General features: G+C 50.2%; 11 protein-coding genes across 11 annotated transcripts; 7 read left to right on the plus strand and 4 right to left on the minus strand.

Moving 5' to 3' along the window:
- Nucleotides 1–1,791: 1,791 nt before the first annotated feature.
- Nucleotides 1,792–2,964, plus strand: VTN31DRAFT_1916 (uncharacterized protein; the record flags this gene model as incomplete). The annotated part of the gene is made up of 4 exons (XM_069402026.1): nt 1,792–1,874; nt 1,936–2,374; nt 2,427–2,621; nt 2,671–2,964. 4 exons carry the CDS (start codon nt 1,792–1,794, stop codon nt 2,962–2,964), a joined length of 1,011 nt encoding a protein of 336 aa, XP_069257545.1.
- Nucleotides 2,965–3,593: 629 nt separating this feature from the next.
- On the plus strand, nt 3,594–4,126 carry VTN31DRAFT_1917 (uncharacterized protein; the record flags this gene model as incomplete). The annotated part of the gene is made up of 3 exons (XM_069402027.1): nt 3,594–3,596; nt 3,670–4,009; nt 4,092–4,126. The coding sequence occupies 3 exons, from the start codon at nt 3,594–3,596 to the stop codon at nt 4,124–4,126; spliced, it is 378 nt and encodes a 125-aa protein (XP_069257546.1).
- Nucleotides 4,127–4,519: 393 nt separating this feature from the next.
- VTN31DRAFT_1918 (uncharacterized protein) lies at nt 4,520–5,903 on the minus strand (the record flags this gene model as incomplete). Its single annotated transcript, XM_069402028.1, has 4 exons — nt 4,520–4,578; nt 4,648–4,931; nt 5,009–5,184; nt 5,262–5,903. The coding sequence occupies 4 exons, from the start codon at nt 5,901–5,903 to the stop codon at nt 4,520–4,522; spliced, it is 1,161 nt and encodes a 386-aa protein (XP_069257547.1).
- A 928-nt stretch (nt 5,904–6,831) lies between these two features.
- On the minus strand, nt 6,832–7,572 carry VTN31DRAFT_1919 (uncharacterized protein; the record flags this gene model as incomplete). Its single annotated transcript, XM_069402029.1, has 7 exons — nt 6,832–6,973; nt 7,053–7,093; nt 7,156–7,188; nt 7,244–7,268; nt 7,328–7,361; nt 7,427–7,480; nt 7,542–7,572. The coding sequence occupies 7 exons, from the start codon at nt 7,570–7,572 to the stop codon at nt 6,832–6,834; spliced, it is 360 nt and encodes a 119-aa protein (XP_069257548.1).
- Nucleotides 7,573–8,174: 602 nt separating this feature from the next.
- Nucleotides 8,175–8,789, minus strand: VTN31DRAFT_1920 (uncharacterized protein; the record flags this gene model as incomplete). The annotated part of the gene is made up of 7 exons (XM_069402031.1): nt 8,175–8,239; nt 8,293–8,362; nt 8,419–8,445; nt 8,501–8,535; nt 8,584–8,617; nt 8,670–8,692; nt 8,759–8,789. 7 exons carry the CDS (start codon nt 8,787–8,789, stop codon nt 8,175–8,177), a joined length of 285 nt encoding a protein of 94 aa, XP_069257549.1.
- A 314-nt stretch (nt 8,790–9,103) lies between these two features.
- Nucleotides 9,104–11,984, plus strand: VTN31DRAFT_1921 (uncharacterized protein; the record flags this gene model as incomplete). Its single annotated transcript, XM_069402032.1, has 4 exons — nt 9,104–9,328; nt 9,421–10,203; nt 10,423–10,695; nt 10,752–11,984. The coding sequence occupies 4 exons, from the start codon at nt 9,104–9,106 to the stop codon at nt 11,982–11,984; spliced, it is 2,514 nt and encodes an 837-aa protein (XP_069257550.1).
- Nucleotides 11,985–13,211: 1,227 nt separating this feature from the next.
- VTN31DRAFT_1922 (uncharacterized protein) lies at nt 13,212–13,712 on the plus strand (the record flags this gene model as incomplete). The annotated part of the gene is made up of 1 exon (XM_069402033.1): nt 13,212–13,712. One exon carries the CDS (start codon nt 13,212–13,214, stop codon nt 13,710–13,712), a length of 501 nt encoding a protein of 166 aa, XP_069257551.1.
- A 37-nt stretch (nt 13,713–13,749) lies between these two features.
- Nucleotides 13,750–15,731, plus strand: VTN31DRAFT_1923 (uncharacterized protein; the record flags this gene model as incomplete). The annotated part of the gene is made up of 2 exons (XM_069402034.1): nt 13,750–13,906; nt 13,960–15,731. The coding sequence occupies 2 exons, from the start codon at nt 13,750–13,752 to the stop codon at nt 15,729–15,731; spliced, it is 1,929 nt and encodes a 642-aa protein (XP_069257552.1).
- Nucleotides 15,732–17,320: 1,589 nt separating this feature from the next.
- Nucleotides 17,321–18,396, plus strand: VTN31DRAFT_1924 (uncharacterized protein; the record flags this gene model as incomplete). The annotated part of the gene is made up of 3 exons (XM_069402035.1): nt 17,321–17,465; nt 17,529–18,319; nt 18,367–18,396. 3 exons carry the CDS (start codon nt 17,321–17,323, stop codon nt 18,394–18,396), a joined length of 966 nt encoding a protein of 321 aa, XP_069257553.1.
- A 2,399-nt stretch (nt 18,397–20,795) lies between these two features.
- Nucleotides 20,796–21,690, plus strand: VTN31DRAFT_1925 (uncharacterized protein; the record flags this gene model as incomplete). Its single annotated transcript, XM_069402036.1, has 2 exons — nt 20,796–21,059; nt 21,157–21,690. 2 exons carry the CDS (start codon nt 20,796–20,798, stop codon nt 21,688–21,690), a joined length of 798 nt encoding a protein of 265 aa, XP_069257554.1.
- Nucleotides 21,691–21,802: 112 nt separating this feature from the next.
- On the minus strand, nt 21,803–23,181 carry VTN31DRAFT_1926 (uncharacterized protein; the record flags this gene model as incomplete). Its single annotated transcript, XM_069402037.1, has 7 exons — nt 21,803–21,822; nt 21,879–22,281; nt 22,332–22,406; nt 22,462–22,758; nt 22,815–22,886; nt 22,939–22,970; nt 23,034–23,181. 7 exons carry the CDS (start codon nt 23,179–23,181, stop codon nt 21,803–21,805), a joined length of 1,047 nt encoding a protein of 348 aa, XP_069257555.1.
- Between the last annotated feature and the right edge of the window lie 158 nt (nt 23,182–23,339).

The following is a 23,339-nucleotide window of genomic DNA, read 5'->3' on the forward strand; positions in this document are numbered from 1 at the left end:
CGGCACAGCAGGCCATAACTCCATTTCAAGGACTGAAGCATTCTTTGCTGCCTATTAACTGTCATCGATAACCCAGAATGACAGGACTCAGAGAGTCAGCACGACGTACTAGTACGGAGTACGGAGTTCTCGTACTAAAGAAATTGCTTCAAGCGACGACGGAGTTCAACATGGTCTCAATTGAAGTTTTCTGATCATTGCCAAGGGAGCCATGGTTCTAATTATGCATGGATACTGACATACTGTCACGATTGTGTTTTCCTAGCATTGGCACTGCAGACTGCCGATTCGTATCATCGCACAGATACATGCAGTGAGACAGCATTCGCAGAGACGGACATCTCTGCTGTTGCTAGTGACCGTATCAAGGTTCAATTGCATCACCGTGCCAAAGCTGAAATGAGCCCAGCGGCGTCGAGGATCTACATAAAGCTTGAGGAATTGTAACACGCTGTGTGCGATTGAACATGGGTACCTGGTAGGTACCTAGAGGTACCGACTAGATATGCAAGCGTTTTTAGAGAGGCATACTCCGTACTCCCTAGGACCATACATATGACTGAGCATGACTACTAAAGTCGTAAGGCGTTTACCTCACACACAGTATCCTGTCTTTTCTGATTGCCATTGCTACAGTACTACTTTCTCAGCAGCAAGTGAAGCATCTGGCACCGAACTCAGGTACCGAAGTCGAACCGACCGAAGCCGTTCGGATTTCGCAGAGGCTGAAACACAGGCCAAGAATACGAGTGCTCTGTGTGTGTTAGTCAGCGGGGCCCCTCGGTCTGGCCCAATCCATTCAGGGGAAAGAATAATTACGGTAATCCAGTTACCTAAACAAGATCCCATGATACGCTGGTTTGACACTGACCACTCTTGGCATTCCCTCCCTGGCTCATCTCCCCCGACAACATGGTGTGATAGAAGCATGAATCTCAGCTGGAGAAAAAGCATTGATAATGATGATACAAAGCACTGGTAATAGAGAACTACTCCATTATGCAAGTGATATCGGGATTTATTCACTAGTGGTTGGGCAGATCCTCTCAGTCCTGCCTGTGATTAAATACCGCGCTCGTTCGCAAAGGGTAAATTACGGATCCATGACATACAGGACCGTCACAGGCTGACAGTTCAATCCCCTTTCCCCAGGCCCGCAAACTCTCATCCATCATCCTTGAGCCTCAGACCGTCGTCTCAGTAGCGTCAACAGTGGCAGATCGCATCACTTTTACTTGCCTTTTCCTCCGGCAAGATCCATTCGCTCGTTTGCCACCATCGTGAAGATCTGCAACAATTGCTGTTATCCCCGCTGTTCGCCGATTTTTTTTCTTACTCCCACCCTTCTGTTGATTGTTTTCCCGATCAGAGTCAGACGCCGAAGATTTGCTCCCTCGTCGTCGTTCGGATCGATACCTTCCAGCAACCCTCTTCTTCGTTGCCCCGAACCCATCGCTTTGCCGACAGCATCTGAGAACCCGGCCGTTTGCTCACTCACCAGGTCCCGGCTCGACCTCCCACCTTCATCCCTGGCTGCACCGTGCATAGGTCGTACCGCATCTTGCGGTCCAACCTTCCCCCGAAATCACCCGAGGCAGGTCGACACCATAAAACTCTCGACTTGTGCCTCGTTCTCGCTCCGTAACGGAGCCGGTTGTCAAAATTCTCTCCTCAGGGTCGCGAACCTCATTCTTGGGGGGGTCTTATGACCCTGCCTTTAGATCGAGCACGGCAGGTTTTCGAGGTCGACAAGGCTACACGACGGTATCGTCGCCGCCGAAGCAGTCCAAAATGTACGTTCCCAATTCAAAATGGACATGGATGTTTGTCATAGTCGCGGTCATTCAATCGGCCGTGATTCTGGGTCTGGAATCGTGAGTGTGCTCCGTTTCCCCCTGCGGCGGCGTGGAATGCATGGACTCAACGAGCTGTCAGATATGTCTTTGCAGACTTTCACATTCATCTGGAGCCCCGAGCTGATCTGAGCACCTCCTCCAAAACCATTCCGACGTTTCTTTCTCTTTACATTTTCGGTTTCATATACGAGTTGGTGTTGGTCTACGATGCTCTGCGACTACGAAACACGATTCAGATCATTGGAATCTGCATCTGCAACATCGGACTGCTGATCTATGGAGCGGTGCAAATCGACCAGATCCAGGATGCCGTCGGGGTGTTGCTGGTCAATGATGCCATCGATACCGACGTGTGGTCGGCCACGAAGCCCATTCTGATTGCCATTCCATGCATTTTGGGTTTGTCGTCGTCGTTGATGATTTTCGTCTCCTGGAAGTTATATGACGAGTTTGCGTGGACCATCTACAAGCATATCAGCGCGGATTTGCGGATGAAAAGGCGTTATCTCACCTACCAGGTAGGAGACGGCTTTTCCACGTTGGCCGTTTCTGCTCTAACGCATCTACCAGATCTATATCGCGCTGCTCAAGTTCGACTTCTTCTTCTTCCTGGGCTTTACAGTCCAATTCGTTGTCATCGTCACCGGCCGCACGGACACCGAATTTGCACTGACCTTGGCCGCCATTCCCGTTACCATCATCATCCTCTGTTTCGCAGCCTATTTCACGCGGAAAGAAAACACTTTCGGCATGATTGTCATTATTGTAAGTTCCCTGAACCTCAATCGGTGCCGTCTAACTGACCTCGCTGTAGCTTCTCTACTTTGGCGGGTTGGCATATTTCCTTTTCAAACTGGTGCGGATGTACCAACCCTCCAAGTACCGTGATTACCTCCCAGCGCGTCGATCCTTGACGTTCTTTGCCATTATCACCATCATTCTCATTCTTATGACGATTGTCAACGCCTGCATGTGCACACACAACTTCCACAAGGGCTTGAAACCGCATATCTACAAGCCGAGGCGACATTATGACCCGAAGCAAACCGAGCTCGGAGCCAAAGGTCCGCACGGTCAGCCCATGCCAACTCGCATGATGATTGACTGAGGACGCTGCGAGCATGATCATTGAACTAGCTTGAGACGTACATATACCCCCTATCTTTTCTGATACCCCTCCTTTTTTTTTTTTTTCTTTTCCCTTTTTCTTTTTGGTTCAGGGTTAGCAGACCTCCAATCTGTCCCATTTTTCCTCTCATGTGTTATTGCCCGGATCTCTATACCACTACCGCCTGCCTGTGTGTATTTATTGTTGAACGACTGCTTTGATCGGTGTACTCGGGGTGCCGGATGGAATCAAACAATCAATGGGATAATGGTGCTTTGTGTTTGTACATAGGAAAGTCAATTCGGGGCGCATACAAAATTTCCATCGCAGTTAGCTAGGTTGGACGTAGTTCTGTCGAATTTGCCTCCAATGCTGCAAATCCGGGGTTGTGGTGGTGGATTTTAAAAAGTACGTGGCTAGTGAGGATCCAGATCCGGATCGGACTTTTGACTCGTGGCCTTTTCCATCAACTCCGCGACGATAAGAGCGAAACCCATTCACCCTTGTTCTCACCAACAACATTGCCATCGTCTTTTTTTCTCCGATTCACATTATTTGTTTGATTTTTCTTTTGAGCTCGTCGCTCCTTCGAGCTTTCTTTCGTCTTCTTTCCATTCAATTCCATCATAATGGTGAGTTGCCATCCCCCCTAGCTCATCGTCGAAAAAAATGGCATCCCCTTCCTAACAAGAAACTCTCTTCCAGGCCTCATCCGGCGCCGAGTCCGGTTCCGAAAGCAAGTCTTCCAACCCGGGCGCTGGCAGTGGCGCAGGTGCTGCCTCCGGCTCCTCTGCGGGTGTCATCCGTCCGTCGTCGCCGACTCCCCCTGGTGGTCCCCGGGCCGCCATCCGTCGCCGTGCGGCCGCCGATCACAAGGAATCGCTGCGGAATGCGCGACCGTCGTCGACGCGCGCCGCGGGCGCGGGAGGCTCGTCAGGCACGATGCTGAAGCTGTACACCGATGAGAGCCCCGGGCTGCGCGTGGACCCGGTGGTGGTGTTGGTATTGAGCTTGTGCTTTATCTTTTCAGTTGTCGGGCTACATGGTATGTGTGTTTCTTTACTCGTGTTGTTTCGATGCTATTGAAAGCGGGATTCGGGGTTGCTGACTGTTGTTGCGATTCGCAGTCATTGCGAAGATTACTCGCAAGTTCTCGTCATAAATACGGTCGCGAGGGCGCTGACAGGTGGTGTTCCGGATATTGGGCTCGACGATAGATGGTGGATGCGTTCATGCCTATTTCGAGTCAGAATTTCCCCCCCCCCCCCCCCGGTCGCCGAATTCTTTCAAGCCACACAACAATTGTTCGACCTTGCCCCATCAGCCATCGTGGGAGTAGTATGTCGTATCTCTGGGTGGAGTACCGTGACACAATCCTCTTTTCCTATACCCTTTTCTCCCGTGTACTTTATTGTCGAATGGGTGTCTATTAATGCAAATGGAAAGCGGATTTACGGCTTGTTCGATGCTGGTATTTCATCTTCGCGCTGGGCAGGCTGGCATTACAGGCGCACGTTGATGTGTACATTCTACGCAGCCATGGCTGGCGTCTGACCTAACCAACAATTTCACGGATATATCGGACAACATACGGAATAACATGCTCACTGTGTCCTGAGAGCACATCAGCATTACCTCTAGCAAGATTCCAGACGGAGAACGTCTCAGATATGCAGCACTTACGGATAGAGAAATCATGAGGAAGGACAACGCTCTCTTCATCGCCATCTTCAGAGGGATCAATATCAGCTGTCAGATCGAGGGCGCCTCCGTGACTCTCCGCTGCGTTGTTACCCGGCGAACAATGCTTCGCGATGAACGCATCTCGCAAGTCATTCGCGACCCAGTAGTCATTCTTGCCAAAGAAGAGTCGTATCTTTGTAGGGAACGGCCCGGTGCGGATAGCTGAGAAAGCGTCTTCCCAGCGGGACCATTTGATTTCGTCCAACTCATATTTGACGAGGTATCTTTCCCAAGGCATTCTCGTGTGAGTCAATGGACGGGTTGAGTACGCATGCGGAGGAAAGAGAAAGGTACTACTCACAATGACTGCGCGACTGCCGTCCTGTTCGTGACAAATCGTCTCGTTGTCTCGAGAGCATCATCGGGGAATGCCGTGGTGAATCTGATCAAGGTCCTTGTCAGGAAAAGCGAAAGGTTGCTCAGTAGCCCCGAAGCGAGGCTAAACGTTGGAACGAGATACCGGGATCGAGCGATGCGCTTTTCAGGTCAGTCCATACGACTCCCTCTCCCGCCCCTATTGGATCGGGAATCAGATGTATTCACACGAAACCCACCGTAATCTGAGCGCCTCTGGGACTAGCCTCGAGATCTGGAATAGGCGGAAACAACAGCACGGCGCCAATGACACGAAACCCGTCCTGTGCAGCCTCGCTAGACGAAGAGGCGAGTCTTTTCAAAATTTCCGTCACCACGAATGCCCCGAAAGAGTGCGCTATGAGGATGAGCTTGCGCGGTGTTTGTGCGCCTGTAGATGTGGTGGCGCCGGACTCGTCGCGCATGTAACGGCGGATCTCATAGAGACAGAAATCAACTTGCTCGCTGATGTTGCGGAGTTTGTTCTCCGCTTGTATGTGGTCTTCTGCCGATTGCTGTTGCTGAAAGGAATTGGGCGTATTCAACTCGAAGCCAGCAAGTGATCGGCCCGCGACATGAAATTTGATGGTCGTGTCGCCGCTGCCATCGTGGCTGTTATCGCCATTGTTATTCAGGGCATTGTGCAAGCCCTCCAAGAAGACCGAGTAGTATTCCAACACCCCAGGGTTCCCTGGCAAGAAAAATATGTGGTACGGACTTTCTGCAGGTGCTCTGTGGATGATGAAGTCTCGGGGTTCAGCCGTCCGTCGTCGCGGCCCTTCCGACGGTGATATTGTCGGAGGCCGCGCCGGACCCGTCTTGTATGGTTCCTCTTGTCCCATGTTCGGACTGATTCTAGCTCATGTTGCAACCTTCATGTCCGTGTTTGGCAGTTTTTGCTTCGGCCTTCTGGCCTTGGGTCATCTCCACATCTGTCCGGACCAAATTGGACCCTGCGGGAGTGGACCTGAGCATCACTGCTTGGCCAACCTTCCGCCTCCAACCTTTTACATATGGTACGCCTTCCGCCGGATTCTCCATGTTCCTCCTCGTTGTACATAAGACAGCGTGTGAGTCAGTATCTCTACGGTAGATATAACAGTTGGTGGCCAGACGTATAACAGTTGGTGGCCAGATGTATTAAGTGATGACCAAGGAATGCAGGTAGAGCCACTCTGTAGTACCTACTTGTTAACTATGCACAGGTTGACTTCAAACGCAGTCACAGTGCTTCTCCCAGTACTACCTACATAGCAGGTTTATCAGACCCACTGGAGGGACGAGAGCACTCGTAGGCGTTGCGGCCGACTCATCTTCGCGCCTCCAATGTTTTCGACAACCTAGTTTCCAATCTCAGAGGCAGTAAAAAAGGGACTAAAGCAATTGTCTGAGTGGGAATCGAAGACAAGGGACTTTTCGACAATGGGGTTTTTTTGATCTATAAACCGGTTGTTCGGCACAGGAACGTCCGTCCAAACTGTGTTTTCCCCCTTCTCAAAAAACCAACTAGATTGATAAAACAGCTGCGTGGCAAAGGAACCTGTTGAGTACACGGAGCAATATCTTTGTTAACTCCAGTAATGAAACATGACAGTGATAGCAATATTTCGTCATAACTTTCAGTAGACGTCAAGGTCTGATGCCATGATGAAAATGTAACACCATCCTCCAACAAGGTATCGAACAATTGAATCCAAAATAGTATCCTGAGAAATCGATCAGAGCAGACAAGCGAGCAAGAAAGGCAACGCAGAATACACACAAGACTCATTATTTGTAGCCTTCACCGGTATACGCGGGATGCGGGGGAGGATATCCTGGTTGAGGACCTGGAGGTGGCTGATATGGCCCGTAGTTGTATCCAGGTCCCATCGCAGGCGGTCGCGTATTGGGAGTGATGTCTCGTCTCATGCTGAAGCATAGTTAGCCTTTCGTGCATCTCTTTTCTGCACTTGCTTCAGTGCAGGTGCCACTGAAATCAGAGATAGTACCTCATATCTTGTGCGAAGTTGCATCGAAGACATCTCGCTTCCTGAAAGCAATTGTCAATCCAAGACGTCTCAGACTTGAGGTACTCTCGAGAAGAGTACTCACTTTGTATTTATGAAAGGACAGTGGAATAGCGGGCTGTGAGAGGAGTGTCAGCCATCATCTCTTGTACGTTGGGCACTGAAGGTCTTACGATGAAGCAGATCGTGAACCATGGCCTATCGACTGTCAGTCAATCAAAACCATCCTCAGTATCAGCTTGTCGGGTGATACATACCATCGTGTTTCGCAGATCACATCCCAGTTGTTGCCTGCAACACGCGTTATTGCTTGACTCAGTATCTAGCCCTTGAAAGAGCTCAAAGATAGCACCCACAGTTAGGACAATGTGCCCGGACATTTTCATAGCCCTGGAGCATCGAAGTGAATTCTGAAAAATAGTATCATTACTCCTCTGTTCTATGCCTCCTTCCTGTCGCATGCTGGCTTACCGTGTGTTCCGAACGTGATACAGATCGCCATGCTGGGCCTTCAACGTCAACGGCGATGCCTAAGACACAACTCTCAAAAGATATGGATGCTCGTTGAAGATGAATCCTTAAATCATGGGAGTACTAATCATAAACTCTCATTGAACTCCTGGCTCCTGCTGTTCCAGAACTTCCAGGAGACGCTGAGGCGGCCAAAAGGCCAATCAAAAAGGGGCCAAACCGCCGTTGACGTGGATGCCAGTGGCGCAGGAAGGGACGGTGTCGCTTGGCACATTTCTTACGTAATCTCAGAGACTGTCACATGCTTCACTTTTGGCTTCATAAGGCACCGCTTCAGGCCTTCAGGTGGGCAATCCGTAAGTTCTAGAAATACTACAACTCTGACGTTGAGGGAACAAACATTCTTTGACAAGTTGCAAATACCCTTTCGTCATAATCCATTTCTCGAGTGCTACCGTGTATAACAGGATGGCAACGCCCAATGATGAACACATCAGAAATCAAGCGTGTCAAGCTGACAATCCTGGAGGCTGGCCAAATCTGCCTTCACCTGGCCGGAGGCCTTCAGACTCCGCCGGGATCTGCCTGCCATGCTCTCCCAGTTGAATACGGAAAATTCATGAATCTGATCAATCATTGCGTCTTGAACAGGAGAATAGCGTAGTGGCCCAGGTAAAAGTAGATGAAATGCTTCGTTTCTGTCAACCAGTTAGACGGGTCCTCCCTTCGACCTGTGAAAACAGAATCCCACCATGTGTGACAAAGCTCCCAAAGTTCCGGCCGACAATGCAGTGCCATGTTGCACCTTTGCGAGAGTCAAACTGCCGCACTAGTTAACAATGATGCCGAGATCGCAGACGGTACTGAATGTTCGCACCTCTTTCTTGATGTGCTGAGCGATGTCCTAAACCTTTGTGTCAGTCCTCCCCACCCTGTTGAAATCACGTAACAGAGCATGCCTTCTCGATGTGATATTTGTCCATAGCCTCCGTCGCTATTCAGGTCAGCGTCGTTTCCTGGCTCGCGCACGAGGTTTGCATACCAACTTCGATGGCTTCTTGTTGCATATCCTCGGTCTTTCAATGCAAATCAGTGAACTGCTTCCAGACAATGCCGCCAATGCCATACCATGTCGACCGATTTGATTTGGGCTGCGATATTCCATGTCAGTGAATCTGTTCCATCGTCGTCTTGAGTGTGGCATCATCACTACCCACCTTCGAGTTTCTCTCGCTTTTCAGTAGCCATTTTGCCTTTATGAGGTTGGCCAACACCAAATCAACAGTAACAACGCGTATCAGCAGACAAACTGCAGTGAAGAGTTACAACGAGAAAATACCGTGATTCAAGGCACGAAACCGGTGATGATGACTTCAGAAAACAAAACACAACGCTAAAGCAGATGTTTGGGCCAGAATTGACGCACAGACCAATATGCACCCCTCACCGCCTTCGGCAATAAAATTTCCACAGAACCAGGCACAAGAACTTTTTCCTTCCCATCAGCAGCTTACCTGCTGCAATTCCCACAGTAGGTGAGAAGAAGAAGAAAAGACAACAGCATGGAGGGGACTCGAGTTTTCGTCTCTGGACTTCCTCCCAAGCTCACCAGTGAGGAACTGCGGAAGCATTTCTCACGGTTCCATGTAACCGATGCGCATATCATCCCACATCGTCGCATCGGTTTTGTTGGCTTCAAAGATGCTGGCATCGCGAAGCAGGCTGTGGATTACTTTAACAAGACATATATCAGAATGTCAAAGATTTCGGTGGATATTGCTCGACCGGTGAGTGCCCGCTTACTTGACAGGCTGCATCTGTTTCTTGATGTCCTTGAAGCTGATGATCGAGGTAGTCGTGAGCTGACTTGTTCATGAAGCCGAATGCAGATACTGCCCAAACAGGGTCTGGAAAACAATCGCAGGACCGTACATCATCGGACACAGGTCTGAAACGAAAACGATCCGAGGATCCTAAGCAAGATGCCAAGCTGGAGGAATTTTTGAGTGTTATGCAGCGTCCCTCCAAAACAAGAACATGGGCCAACGATGATGATCTGGCACAGAACCTGGCTCTCAATCAAAAACCTCAGGACAATCTCCCTGAAAGAGAGGAGACTCAAACAGAGGGTCCGAGGAAAAAGCGAAAACTCGAGGATGCTAATAAAACTTCGCCAGAAGTCTCTGTCCAGGAGAAATCCACGGAGCAGACGTCCAAGTCCGGTGCGGGATCGAATCGCGACGTAGAGGTGGATGAAGCTCCTGCAGGTGATGCTTCGTCTGTCAACCGCCAGAGCCCCCCACCACAATCAGATGAAGATTGGCTGCGGTCTAAGACAAGTCGGCTCCTTGGCCTGCTTGATGAAGAGGAAGAGGAAGAGGAGAGGAAAAGGCCGAGGATCACCAAAATCAATGAAGATGAAGACGATGAGCCTATGAGACGAGAAGCAACATCCTTACGCGACTTCTCCGAGGATGCCGCTAATTCCAGAGAATCCCATGGGCAAGACTCCGAGCAGGATCGGTCCGATGATGAACGAGATTATGATGCGGACATCGAACAAATTCGTGCTTCAGGCCGATTATTCATACGCAATCTCCCATATGACGCTACTGAAGCAGACCTGCAACCAATCTTCTCTCGTTTTGGCAAGGTTGACGAGGTGAGTGAGATGCCCTTGACCATTTGAATTTTATTCACATCAACCCATAATCTGCATGATGATTTATCCTGATAGGGACATCAGATGCAAACTGCATATGATGTCAAAAAGGAAAAGGGGATTTTGTAGATGCTCCTGTTATCTGAGCCAGCACTAATTCCTTGATGTTCCCTCTTCATGACATTCTATTTCATGACCATGGGCTAACGTCATGCGAAGATCCATATTGCCTTTGATACTCGCCATGAGACAAGCAAAGGATTCGCATATGTACAGTACGTGGAACCTACTTCCGCCATTGAAGCGTACAAAGCCTTGGATGGAAAGGATTTCCAAGGCCGTCTCCTGCATGTTTTGCCGGCGACGGCCAAAAAGACGTACAAAGTCAGCGAAGCCGAGTTGGCCAAACTCCCTGTGAAGAAACAGAGGCAAATCAAGCGCAAGCTGGAGGCTTCATCGTCAACCTTCAACTGGAACTCGCTGTACATGAATGTGAGTAACCTTGGTTTGTCACATTGTGGTTTATTCGATCTAACAGCGCTCCGCAGGCAGATGCTGTCATGTCCTCAGTAGCTGAACGGTTGGGAGTCTCGAAGGCGGATCTTCTTGACCCAACTTCCTCGGATGCCGCTGTTAAGCAAGCCCACGCAGAAACCCATGTAATCCAAGAAACGAAAGCGTATTTCAGCGCCCATGGAGTCAATCTCGAGTCGTTCAAACAGCGAGAGCGTGGGAACACAGCGATCTTGGTGAAGAACTTCTCGTATGGCGTGAAGTCAAATGATCTTAAGAAGATGTTTGAACGATATGGCGAAGTGAAGCGCTTGTTGATGCCTCCAAGTGGGACGATTGCCATTGTCGAGTTTGCTCATCCGGATGAGGCTCAAAGAGCTTTCAAGAGTTTGGCATACCGAAAACTTGGCGACTCCATCCTGTTCCTCGAACGAGCCCCAAAGGATCTTTTTAACGCTCCTGCAGACGACAAAACGGTTGCTGGTGAGACTCAGACCGCGGTCAAGTCTCAGGGCTTCTCGGCAACTGATACCTTTACTGCTCCTGAAGATCCTTCCGAGACTCAAACGACGCCATCTTCAACCTTGTTTGTGCGCAACCTTAACTTTAGCACTACCAGTGCACGTTTGGCAGAGGTATTCAAACCTCTTGAAGGCTTCCTCTCAGCTACAGTACGGACAAAGCCAAATTCCAAACGCCCAGGGGAAAGACTGAGCATGGGGTTTGGCTTCGTCGAGTTTCGGACTAAGGCACAGGCGCAAGCAGCTTTGGCGGCGATGGACGGATATACGCTTGACCAGCACCAACTCGTGGTCAAGATGTCGCACAAGGGAATGGATGCTGCTGAGGAACGGCGACGAGAAGACATAGCCAAGAAGACGGCGGCGAGACGAACCAAGATCATCATCAAGAACCTGCCATTCCAGGCCACCAAGAAGGAAGTTCGAGCACTTTTCAGTGCCTACGGAAAGCTACGCTCTGTGCGGGTTCCCAAGAAGTTTGATCGTACTTCACGCGGTTTCGCATTCGCAGACTTTGTCAGTGCACGCGAAGCGGAGAATGCCATGGACGCTCTGAAGAACACGCATTTCTTGGGTCGGAAGCTTGTCCTGGAGTATGCTGCTGAGGATGCTATTGACCCAGAGGAAGAAATTCAGAAGATCGAAAAGAAGATGGGACAACAAGTGGACCGAGTGAAGATCCAGAATATGACTCGGTCAGAGCGGAAGAAGTTTGTTGTAGGCGAGGAAAATGAGGACCAAATGTGATGCGATATGATTTTCCATGCTCAAGGTCAATGTATTCGAGAAACAGTTGTTAGCCGTGACCTTGATCAGTAATCCATCGAATCGATCAGATACCTCGTCAAAAAATTTTTTTCATCTAGTATCTGCTTCTATTATGTTCTGGTGGTGATTGAGTGCTGAGTCTCCCTTGCTTTAGGGCAGGGCATGAAAGGCAAAGAATTTTCCTACGTCCACGTTCTCCTTGATTAGGGTTAGGTGCCTAGCCGCGATGCAGGAGCCCCTCGTGCTTCTCAATGCAAGTACTTCAATCTCCTTGAACACGTCCCTGCGATTTATTTCCCACCCTACTTGCCCCAAATCCGTCAACGGGTGTTTCTCCTGAGTCCCTCGTCTCCTTCCTTCAAATCTGGAGACAGGAAAAAGTTGAAAAATGCATCTACATTCCAATCAGTCCGATTCCAGGGGAACATTCTTGAATCATGGGCGGGGAGTTCCGGTGGAATGAGTTACATTCTTTTCCTCTTGGATGTTGCCACTCCGTTAACTTCATCTTCACAACGGTATGTAGTACCTTCTCTGACCCTCTGAGGTTCTCCCAGAGATCAAGTGCCGTGCGCTCCTGCACGTAAATCTCCGGTCAGGTCGTGCCTCTCTGGGCCCCTTGCTTGCAACAAGCCGTCATCTTCAACATCGTGCTATGTCCTTTGAGCCTTGATGGCGGAGCGGCAAGGATCTAGCTTTGGGTAGTTCGATAAGTATCTCCCTCTCCCGCGTTTCCGACTGGAGGGATGGTCAAGACGCGGTCCCGCTCTAGGGTCATGGACAGACAGAGGCCGTGTATATTGTAAAGGGAGAAAGGCATTTCTCACCATTCAGAGACGTGTAGCAGGATGTAGGCGGGCTGGCCCTCGGTTCCAGGCTGGGATGTGCAGCCCTCCTTTCCACAGGAGATAGATCATATGCTCGAATATAAACAGCAAGCCTATCTGCCTCCAGCATCTCAACATTCTCTTTCCCAGTTTCGCAGCATTCTCTTCCGCGTTCTTGCCACCTTCCTCCTGTGACTCCGTGACTCTGCTGTTCAGTGAGGCTATTGTTGTATGCGTGCGTTGTGAATCCGTGAGGGTCATTGGCATTGCAGCCAAAGTTCCTCTCTCCCAGTTGGAATTTTGGTTGCCCATTCCTGGAGGGAAGTTCAGGACCAGCGCCATCCTCTCGTCGCACACGTTCCCCCCCCTCTTCACCGCTATGTCAGAGTGGAAGCCTGAATCGTTTGTATCTTCCGAGGCACAGCCGCCTCTCGATAATGTTGGGTCAGGGCCTGGGTCTGAATCAGATCGGGTCTTGCAGAATACCTCCGGCAACGCACAATCATACACAGACCCTGCCATCGTGAATGGGAACGGGGTGAGTCGTGAGGAGCAATACCAACCGCTGGATCTGAAGTACCCTCAACCTCCCGCTGTTGTTCAAGAGTCCACCACGCCCGCGACGACAAGTGCACAAGATGACAAGACATCGGTCGCTTCCACACAGGGGAGGAAGCTTCGGCGCCTTCAGTCTGCTGCTCAGCCGATCCCTGTCGTTCGCCCCAAGAGAAGCTACATGAACTCCCGGAAGTATCTTGAGTATAGGGCAAGACCTCGTCGTGACACTGGGAAGGACGGGGAACCAGTCTGGTCTGATCAACTCGAGGATGCCTTCCAGCAAGGTGAGCTGCTCTACATCTCGAGAAACTTCTTTCGCTGATCATTCGAGGAGCACAGCGCTTGAGGCAAACCCTCCGATGGGACGAAGGAAATGGTCAGAGCGTGGAAAGTCTTACGGCCGCAATGAGCTCATCGCGGAGTATATCTACAAGCTGACCGGAAAACGGCGGACGAGGAAACAAGTCTCTAGTCACTTGCAGGTGCTGGATTCGTTTCTGAAGGGCGATCCTGACTGTAAGATTGGCTATAGCTGAAAAGTTCCGGACATTTGACTCACGACGTTGCAGGGGAAAGGCTTGTGAGAGAAAAGCCAGGCAATCCGAACACAAGGCCGCCAACGACAACTCCGCCAGTAGTTCAAACTTCTCTCGACAATCAAGTGACAAGCAGCTTCGTTGATTCGACACAGTCGTCCTATTCTGATCAAGGTTCTATTCCATCATACACCAGCGGCGTGAACGGTCAAACCCCGTTCGGCGGGCAGGCCTACGACACTTGCTCGCATATGATCCATGCTTGCAACTTCGACATGTGGGTGAGCGCTCCTCAGCAGCCCAATCGTATCGACAAAGCGTTGCATATATACACCCGTCTTCAGGGAGATCAACGCAGTCCGGTCGCGCTTCCCATGCCGCTGGACAGCCTGAAAGGATGGCGTGCGTCCTTCCCTTATCTTGCCTCCCTTGTTGACGATGTCAACAGTCAAGTCGATTGCGACATCATTCTCCTCGAGGTCAATCTGCAGCTCATGGACGACTTCCCTCCTTCTGGCTCGAGGTTGGGTATTCAATTGGATTTTGATTTTTCGCATCCAACAGCGGGGGACATTTCCATGGTGGGTCAAATGGAGAGTTGGACTTGCGACACTCGAATCTACGAGAACGGCAAGGTATTACTGGAAGCTCATCATGACCTGCCCAAAACGACATCGACCAAAGTCAAACCATTGTTCGAATCATCCTGGTGGGCGAAACTGTTTACACAGTTGACGCAGGAGAAGCAAGCCGCAGAGAAATCGGGCCAGTCAGACGCTGCGAAAGCTGCGGAAGAGAATACTCGTCAGTTCTTTCGGTCTCTTTCGGCGATGCAGGAACTCAAAGCATCTTTGCCTGCCCACCGCCGGATGCCTGACGGAATCAATGGGAACAGCACTGACAGCAAGAAGAGAATGGCGATTCTGCTGTGGAAGTTCCGCCAAACCAGACCAGGTGAGGTTGGAACAACCACTTGGCGGCGATTGATTCCACCTTCGACCTGCAATGGCACTAACAACGAACGTGGCCTCGACCTCCCGCCTCTTGTCATCGACAATCATATGCTGTCTGCTCGACCTCAGCATCAGGTTTACGGCAACCTGACACAGAACGGCATGATGCAATTGCCAACTCCGGTGACTCCGCAGCAGCAATGGCCAATGTATCCTCTCCCGAACGATCAGGTTACCAACATGTACAGTCCTCATGGGACCTACGACTTTTTGAACGGCATAAGCAGGCCAGAGGAAGTCCTGAAGATCCCTTCGACATCGGTCTTGGATTCCTTCAATCCATTGCCTCATGATTCGTCTCAGCCAGGAAGCATCGCTGTGTCAAGTCCCAGTCCTGCTCTGTTCAATGTTCATGATCTTACTTTGACCCATGGATTCCATGGATTACCCCTACCAACGTATGGGTTGACCGGCCACACCAATCACTACCTGCCGGCGCCACATGTCCTTGATAACAACCAGACCGTCCTCAACTCGATCTATGGCACTACCGCCCCTTCGATGACTGACGTCACGCAAGCGCCGACTCCAATGTGGACGACTCAGGGCAGCACCATTCGTCCCGAACTAGCCGGCGCAAACTACACTCACCTACCCTACCCGGCGACTGGACAGCATCACCAGGTTGTCCCGGTGTCCCGAGAGCAGCAGAACAACGAACTGGAGGGAGTTCTGTCTGCCGACGATCTGATGGACAAGCTGGTTGGTGCTGTTCCTCCCGAGGCGCAACTGAATGGCACGGGTTCCGGGAACGCGCGTTACACAGAGAGCACCGCAGTGGAAGCAGTTTGATCAATGACACTAATGATAGTATCTAATTTTCTAGTGTGCACAGGAGCGGGAAGGAGTTCAAGGAGTGACCTCATACAACTGGGATTTGCATCTGTTCCACGGTCTGGCGACCACCCCATCGTCCCTGTGAAGTCTTCAAATTTTCCATTCTCGATCTGTCTTAGCTACTTACTGATGTGTTTTCTTCTTTTGTTTGATTACTTACTTGGATGGAAATAGTTGATAATGACTAATCTTTGAGAGAACAACTGGACATGTTCGAAGGTTCATGAAGTAATGGAGTAAATCATCGTCGAGGTTGGAGATGATGTGAGGTTAGGGCTGAAATCTCTAAAAATTTCCTATCCTGGATAATCCCTAACTGGTTGGTTAGTTGTCGGACCCACGAACTTTGAGCTTTCTCGCGGTCGCGCCACTCCAGGTTGCTTCAGCGTGACAAAGCGCATGGTTCAATCCATACTCCATACTGAGAAGAGTACGGAGTAGTTAGGGACTGCAAATCTGGAATTGTTTCATCGCCGTGATTGTTGCCTGCTGGACCGTGGACGATTTGGAGGGCAATGGAGGCTCTCCGAAGCATGCATGCGATTGATTTGTTGAAAGGATCCCGTGCTTTGACCCGCTGCAGTTGATTTTAGCCGTGTGATAGGATAACGCAGATCAGGTCCCCAATCCAATCCAATCCGAGACTGAGCAGAGAAATCTGACAGCATGCACCGGGAATTTAGCCTTTATTTAGCCGGAAGCCTTTTGTGGTCAGTCACTCGGCACACCGAGTCGGGCGGTGTCTTTGAGTTTATCATTTCTCCAAATCTCCATTTACTCCGGCGGCAAATTTTTATGGCTCTCTCTCATCATCAAACAGGGGGAACGGTGAATTTTGATGGCGGTGAATTATCGGAACACTGCTCGGTTTATGGTCACTGACCAGATCATCACTCTCCAGAAGGCATTTGGAACTCTGGATGTGTCAAGTGGCATTGCCAATCGCTGCAACAAGGACTGATGGCACATCCGTCGCTCCCTGTACCTCATTTTAGGGCAACGCTGCCATGTGACAGATAATGTTTGCCCTTCTCATTAGCTATTTTACCGGCCGGTGGCTTGTTCATGATCCTTCCCATTGTCCGACTCCGTTTGCACACTATATGCGGCGTGCATTCGTGCATTTACCCCTCCCCCACCCCATGTTTGTACGTAGCCATGTGGGGAGAGGACGGTGATGCTCATGGATCTGTGACTCTGGAATTAGCCCTAACAAAGTAGAAATGATATCACCGCTTATAATCGTCAGTTGGCGTTCCATCTCGGTCCCTCGGAACGGACGGTAAGACCCGCATCGTGTTCTCTTTTTTTTGCATCGGATCCCACACTCTGGTTCCCGGAGGATGCAATACTTATTAAGCCTACGTTAGCTCCGTTGGTTGAGAGCTTTTTTATCATTACTCCTCAATTGAACTTTCACTGTCACCTCAATGTGAGTGCCTTCGTTTATTGTCCATGATTCTCCTCATGGAAGTTGCGAGCTGACGTTGCTACCAATTGATCAGATAACTCGCCGTTTGAACCAGCGAAGGGCATCCGTCACCATGGCTTCTCCAACCGTCAAGCTGAATAGTGGCTATGACATGCCAATTGTCGGCTTCGGCCTGTGGAAGGTGCCGAAGGAGACCTGCGCCGATCAAGTTTATGCCGCCGTCAAGGCCGGTTACCGTCTTTTCGATGGTGCTGCGGGTAAGCATCTGGCGGAGAACCCTCTTCGGTGAAGCTTTGCCAAATGTTAACGAACGGCGCCAGATTATGGAAATGAGAAAGAGGTGGGCGAGGGCTTGGCCCGTGCGATCAAGGATGGTCTGGTGAAGCGCGAGGAGCTGTTCATTGTGTCGAAACTGTGGAACACATACCACGACGCCGACAAAGTCGAATCCATTGCGCGCAAGCAGCTGGACGACTTGCAGATTGACTACTTCGATCTCTACCTGATCCACTTCCCTGTGGCCCTGAAGTATGTTGACCCTGCCGAGTCCTACCCTCCCGGCTGGAACCACCCTGCCACTGGCAAGCCGGAGTTCAGCAACGCGACCATCCAAGAGACCTGGGCCGCGATGGAGTCGCTAGTCGACAAGAAGCTGGCCCGTAGCATCGGCATCAGCAACTTCAGCGTGCAACTGATCATGGATCTGCTGCGATATGCCCGCATCCCTCCGGCAACCTTGCAAATCGAGCACCACCCGTACCTGCAGCAGAGGAAGCTCGTCGAATATGTCCAGAAGCAGGGCATCGTGATCACGGCGTACTCGTCCTTTGGCAACCAAGGGTTCCTGGAGCTCGACATGGAGGCTGCCCGCAACGTTCCTCTATTATTCGACGTCGATGTCATCAAGGCAGCTGCCGCGAAGCACGGCAAGACCCCGGCGCAAGTTCTGCTGCGTTGGGCCACACAGCGTGGCATTGCGGTCATTCCCAAGAGCAGCAATCCGAAACGCCTGGCCGAGAACTTGGACGTGACTGGATGGGACCTGGACGACAGTGAGATTGAAGCGATCAACGCGCTGGACAAGGGCCTTCGCTTCAATGATCCTCTCAACGTACGTATTCGCTTGCCTGGTCACCGGACGGACGCTGACTGTTGCAGTATGGCATGTACATTCCCATCTTCGCCTAAGTCGGCTGGCATCATGATCTGTTTTGAGTATTTTGGAGTGATGAATTATGTGATCTCTGCTACTGAGTACGATATTGTCACTATAGACTATCTCTTGTCTGTGGATATATCATATTTTCGCAGAAGACATTGGGAAATGAACCACCGTCCCAAGTCGAACGCAGTGACTGAAGACCCTGCTGTCCTGCAAGCCCATGGTCAATGTGCCGAGTTCCAAGAGAATCATCTCAGTACAAACATAACAGTAACGTGCCGGTGTGCTTTCTGATCTTGAACTTCCTAGTTCAGACAACCAGTCCTAAACAAGAAATTCTCAATCAATGCATCATACATCTTCTGCCATGGACTTTTCTGAATTCTTCACGCACCTACAAATTCCACGGTTTTACAAATCGTGATTCGAATTCGCTGGACAGCAACCAACAATCGCGCCTAGTTCTCAAAAACAGCTTCGGTCTCATTGATTTCTGCATTGTGAAGCATGGTCCAGCGATTGACTTCAACCGGTACCTGGCCATGGTGGTCAAATATAAACTACCACACAAACCCTCCGCCGTCTAGAGGTCGGGTTTCGCGACCTGAACATATTCCTAAGAGGATATTATCCAAGTTCGATGCCTGAACCGAGTCAGGAGAATGAACATTCTGAGTACATTTTAGCTCACAATGTCTGCGATCATGCAGACGTTTGACTACATGATAGGGGCCAGGGTCGAGTATGGTCACATTACGCCATGTGTCGCCATTTTCTTCAGAATGGACTGGAATAATCTCCAGTGTTTGTTTATTGATCCATGAACCACTTGTTGAGTTATAAGGGGCCAGGGACGATCCTGTTTAGCAGTCTCGAGCAGAAATTGGACATGTCCCCAGTAGGACACTCGTCAAGAATACTATATCACTCACCTGCCATGAATTACGAGTACTCTCAGTATAGAGAGAACATCTGTTACTAAAAACAGCAGGATACGCCCTAATTTTGCTGGTGGATGATATCGTTGATGGGTGTCCGATTGGGGACATGTCCCTTTCTGCTCGAAACGGCTTGCAGATCTGTCTCGATGGAGATCAATGAGGCGTGGAGAAACATTGATCTCAGCGATCTCCCAGCAGGCAGTCCTCGTGAGCGACGGCTAGCACCGGTGCAAACCCGGCGTCTGGAGAGGGTCGCCTACCACTCCATTGGATTGAACAATGTCAGGGAGAGGTCACGATCCCAGGCAACGTAGAGTCCCGTCTCGACCATCCAGACTGAACCGCTTCGGCCCCGGCAGGCGACAGTGACCTTGGCACGATAAGAGAGACCGTGAATCTCGAAGGCCAAGTCTCGGACTTCATGGTGAAGGAGACCGAAAGCCCACCGCCAAGGATCACATTTGTGAACGAATATACATACCAATGTATATGATCGACTGTTTCGGGAATGGGAGGAATCTGATATAGTGAAGTTGCAAGGAAAACAAATCCCGATGAAGCACTGGAGCGGTGCTAAGTATCGGAGACGGACAAATGGACAAACCGTTTGAAAAAGCATTACTCCGAGCGCAGGGTAGGCTTACCCGGCAGACGTGCAAATCCAGTGGCTCCCACGCTAAAGGCCTCTTCAGCAGATCGTTGGTATTTGAGATACATGGACAAGGATTAGGTCCGGTTCCAGTCCACCCTCCAGGAATGGGATGAGTCCATCTCCGAGTCCGGTAAGTGCTGGTCGAAAGTGATGGACGTTTTGTCGGGCCTTCCCGGACGAGATTGACAACGAGGCCTATGAGCAGGCCAAAGAGGAGCAAGAAATCTTCGCGTATCAGGAAGACAACAAGAGATATAGTCGCTTCCGACCCGCATAGGATCGCGACCAATTACAGCAAAGCGGAAACATGGATCAGGCACCTTCAGCCCTGGGATTGCTGGTTAAAACGACGACGTACTCCTTGTACAGTGTCGTGATAGCCCAGTGGAAGCACAATAATGATGCCACGCGTAGACAAGTCGCATCTTGATGAGGCAGTTTGAGGAGGTGTTGACTACTTGTACTTACCCCTAGTAGGTAGGCCTAGTAGGGTACCTACATAGGAATGCGAACGGATGGGCCGTTTGTTCTTGTTCAGTTTCGAAACCGAAAATGCCGAAGTTTGGTGTTGCTGAACGCTGTAGAACACCTTCCATCTGAAATAGAATGACTAACTTATTTTCTGCGGCTTCTACAGTAGGTAAATGCTACAGTCCTACTGAGTACTACTGGACCATGAGCTCGTTGTATGCAGTTCACTTGCCAATCATCTTTCAAGGATCGCAAGAACAATGATAAGACCTCCGATGTAGTTATTCAGGAAATTCCGATTAACAATCTGTCTTAAAAAAAGCAAGAAAGCCTTAGACGTTGAAGGAACAACCATCATACGATGCTTAAACTTCTCCCAGAACCTGCTACCGGTACCATTCCTCTGCGGAACATTGTTCTCCGTCAATGTCGACTACTGCCTCGTTCTTCGACCACACCGCGCCAACCCATGCTACCCCTCCACACTACTACTCGTCGAGCACCACCGCAACAAAGTCGAGTCCGGATCTCGGTCACGCCAGCACCGAAGAACATTGCCGAGAGCAGATTGATCCTTTCTGCTCTGCAGAAATTCGGAGATGTGTCCGGGTTTTGGTACAGACGGGTTTGTCAATTTCCATTCCTTGACTTTCCAAGTTGATTCCCGTTATTCCGGTTTTTGATAGGATGTGAAGACAGCTACTACTGACCACATATACTAGTACTGTCTAAAGAACACCCCGAAAGAATCATCGAATTCCGCACAGGGTGATGAAGTCAAGCCAGAGCAGACAGAAGGGCAATGTGTCGCTATACTCGACTCCCCGGAGACTGCAGCACGGCTTCTCGAAGCCTCTCCTCTACGTGTACAAATTCCTCGATCCCGTGAACAATCCGACAACGACTCTGCGGAGGCGACGTGTGACATGACTTGCTCCATCACTGCCTCGTCGCCATCATCACCTGCAGAATCTATTGATGATATTACTGGGGTTGCGAATCCCTATAGCGCGCCGTTCACAGTAGATACTTCCGATGCGCGAGTCAAAGAAGTGATGGCGAGCGGTGCCCCTGGGCGTCACCTCGCAGATTGTTTTACCATGTATCGTCGATCAAAGCATGGGGTGGATCCAGAGGAGCGTAGAAAAAGGGTAAAGCAGGCTCGGAAGTGGAGCGAAAAGATGGGCGCAGCCTCTTTGATGGACAAGTGGTCTTCTCATGATGAACTACATGGCATGGGGAGAGAAAATCCGTGAGGAAAATTATCATTATCTATTTAGTTACCTGTTGATCTGCACAAAGGATGACAGAGGAAATGCATGATATTCGGTATGATAGATGGTGTGGTGGTCATTAGCTGTGCCGGGTTCAACCAAGTCGCACATATGCTTTGAATACAGATTAGCACGTTGAAAAAAAAACATTCCTGATGGTTTGCACTTACTCGCATCAATCTGCTTGACCTGCGGCAAGGTTAAGCGCACCTTGTTTCGATACACGGCGGGCCCTTGGGTTTGTAGTGGATTGCCTTCAAAATATACCGTTTCCAGGTTCTCTTTATCCCTTAACTCACGCTCGACCTCTTCAAACCTGGATAATTGGTTGTCCGAGGCCCAGAATTCTTCCAAATTCTTCAGATGGGAGATATTCTCGAGCTTGGAAATCTGGTTCTTAGAGACATCTAGCACGCGTAGCTTCGTATTATTCTCGAGCCCGTGAATCTTCGTTAGCGCATTATGCGAGATGTAGAGTTCCTCCAGGGACGTGAGGCCAGACAGTCCATCCATGCTTTTAATGCGATTCGCTTGGATGGAAAGAATCTTGAGGTTGGAGAGCGCACCGAGGTTCTTAAGACACCGTCAGCTTTCTGTGCGCCCTGAGTGGACAATTGGCATACCTTCATCTCAGTGATCTTGTTCTTTCCCAACCATAGCTGTTCCAAGGACGTTAATGTGTCCAAGTTCTCAATCTCCTGTTGCACTCCATATCAGCAGTTTGACCCAAACAAGCCCCGCTCTCGATCATACCCTGATTCTATTTGCGCCCAGTTCTAGGTTCCTCAGCTCGGTCAGCCCGTCCAGCCCCTCAATTTTCGATATCTTGTTTTGCACGAGGTACAAGTCCCGCAGTTTCTTCAGATGCGAGATGTTCTTGATATGCTTGATTTTGTTGAAGCTCAGATCGAGACTGGTCAGGTTGGTCAGATCGTCGAGGTTCTTGATGTGACTGATCAGGTTATCGTAGAGATCGAGTTCGGTGAGCGTGCAGGCAATCTCACGAGGGAAGTCGATTTTCTGAATCTGATTCTGGCGAAGGCATATTCTCTGCATATCATCAAAGTCAATGGGGAGACAAGCCGCCGGATTCTGATGTCTCGTACCTCGACTTTTGTAAACCGTTCCAAGCGCAGTGCGGGGATGGATTGGATGCGGCAGTGAACAAGGTCGATTTCCTATTGCAATCAGTCTCTGGCGAGGAGGATTCGGAAAGAGAGACGGGCATACTTCTGTATCGGCAGACTCGTTCTCAAGAAGATCTTGATCCTGGCATCAGCGTGCAACTTCCTGATCACACGGGGACGCACAGCAGAGCCACCTACCCTCGTCGGCCTCGATTTGCTCAACGGGCGGAGCGTCCTTATCCGAATAATCGGGATCTTCCAGAGCTTCCGGGTTCGTGAGAACAGCGTGCTTAGAAGCTCCTTCGTCGACTCGCAATTTTCCGTCCCACCCTGACGGACTCTTCATTTCGCCACTGGCTGCACGATGATTTTCTTCACTCGTGAAGTACCCGTCAGAGAAGACGCGATTTTTCTCTTTTTTGTTTTTGCGTCTGTCGCCGAGATTGGACCCGTAAAGGTGCGCCGTGATCGTTCTCTTTCGGATTCTGTCGTCAAGAACGAGGG

Source organism: Thermomyces dupontii, assembly GCF_041956625.1.
Source record: "Thermomyces dupontii strain NRRL 2155 unplaced genomic scaffold VTN31scaffold_10, whole genome shotgun sequence".
Classification (NCBI taxonomy): domain Eukaryota; kingdom Fungi; phylum Ascomycota; class Eurotiomycetes; order Eurotiales; family Trichocomaceae; genus Thermomyces; species Thermomyces dupontii.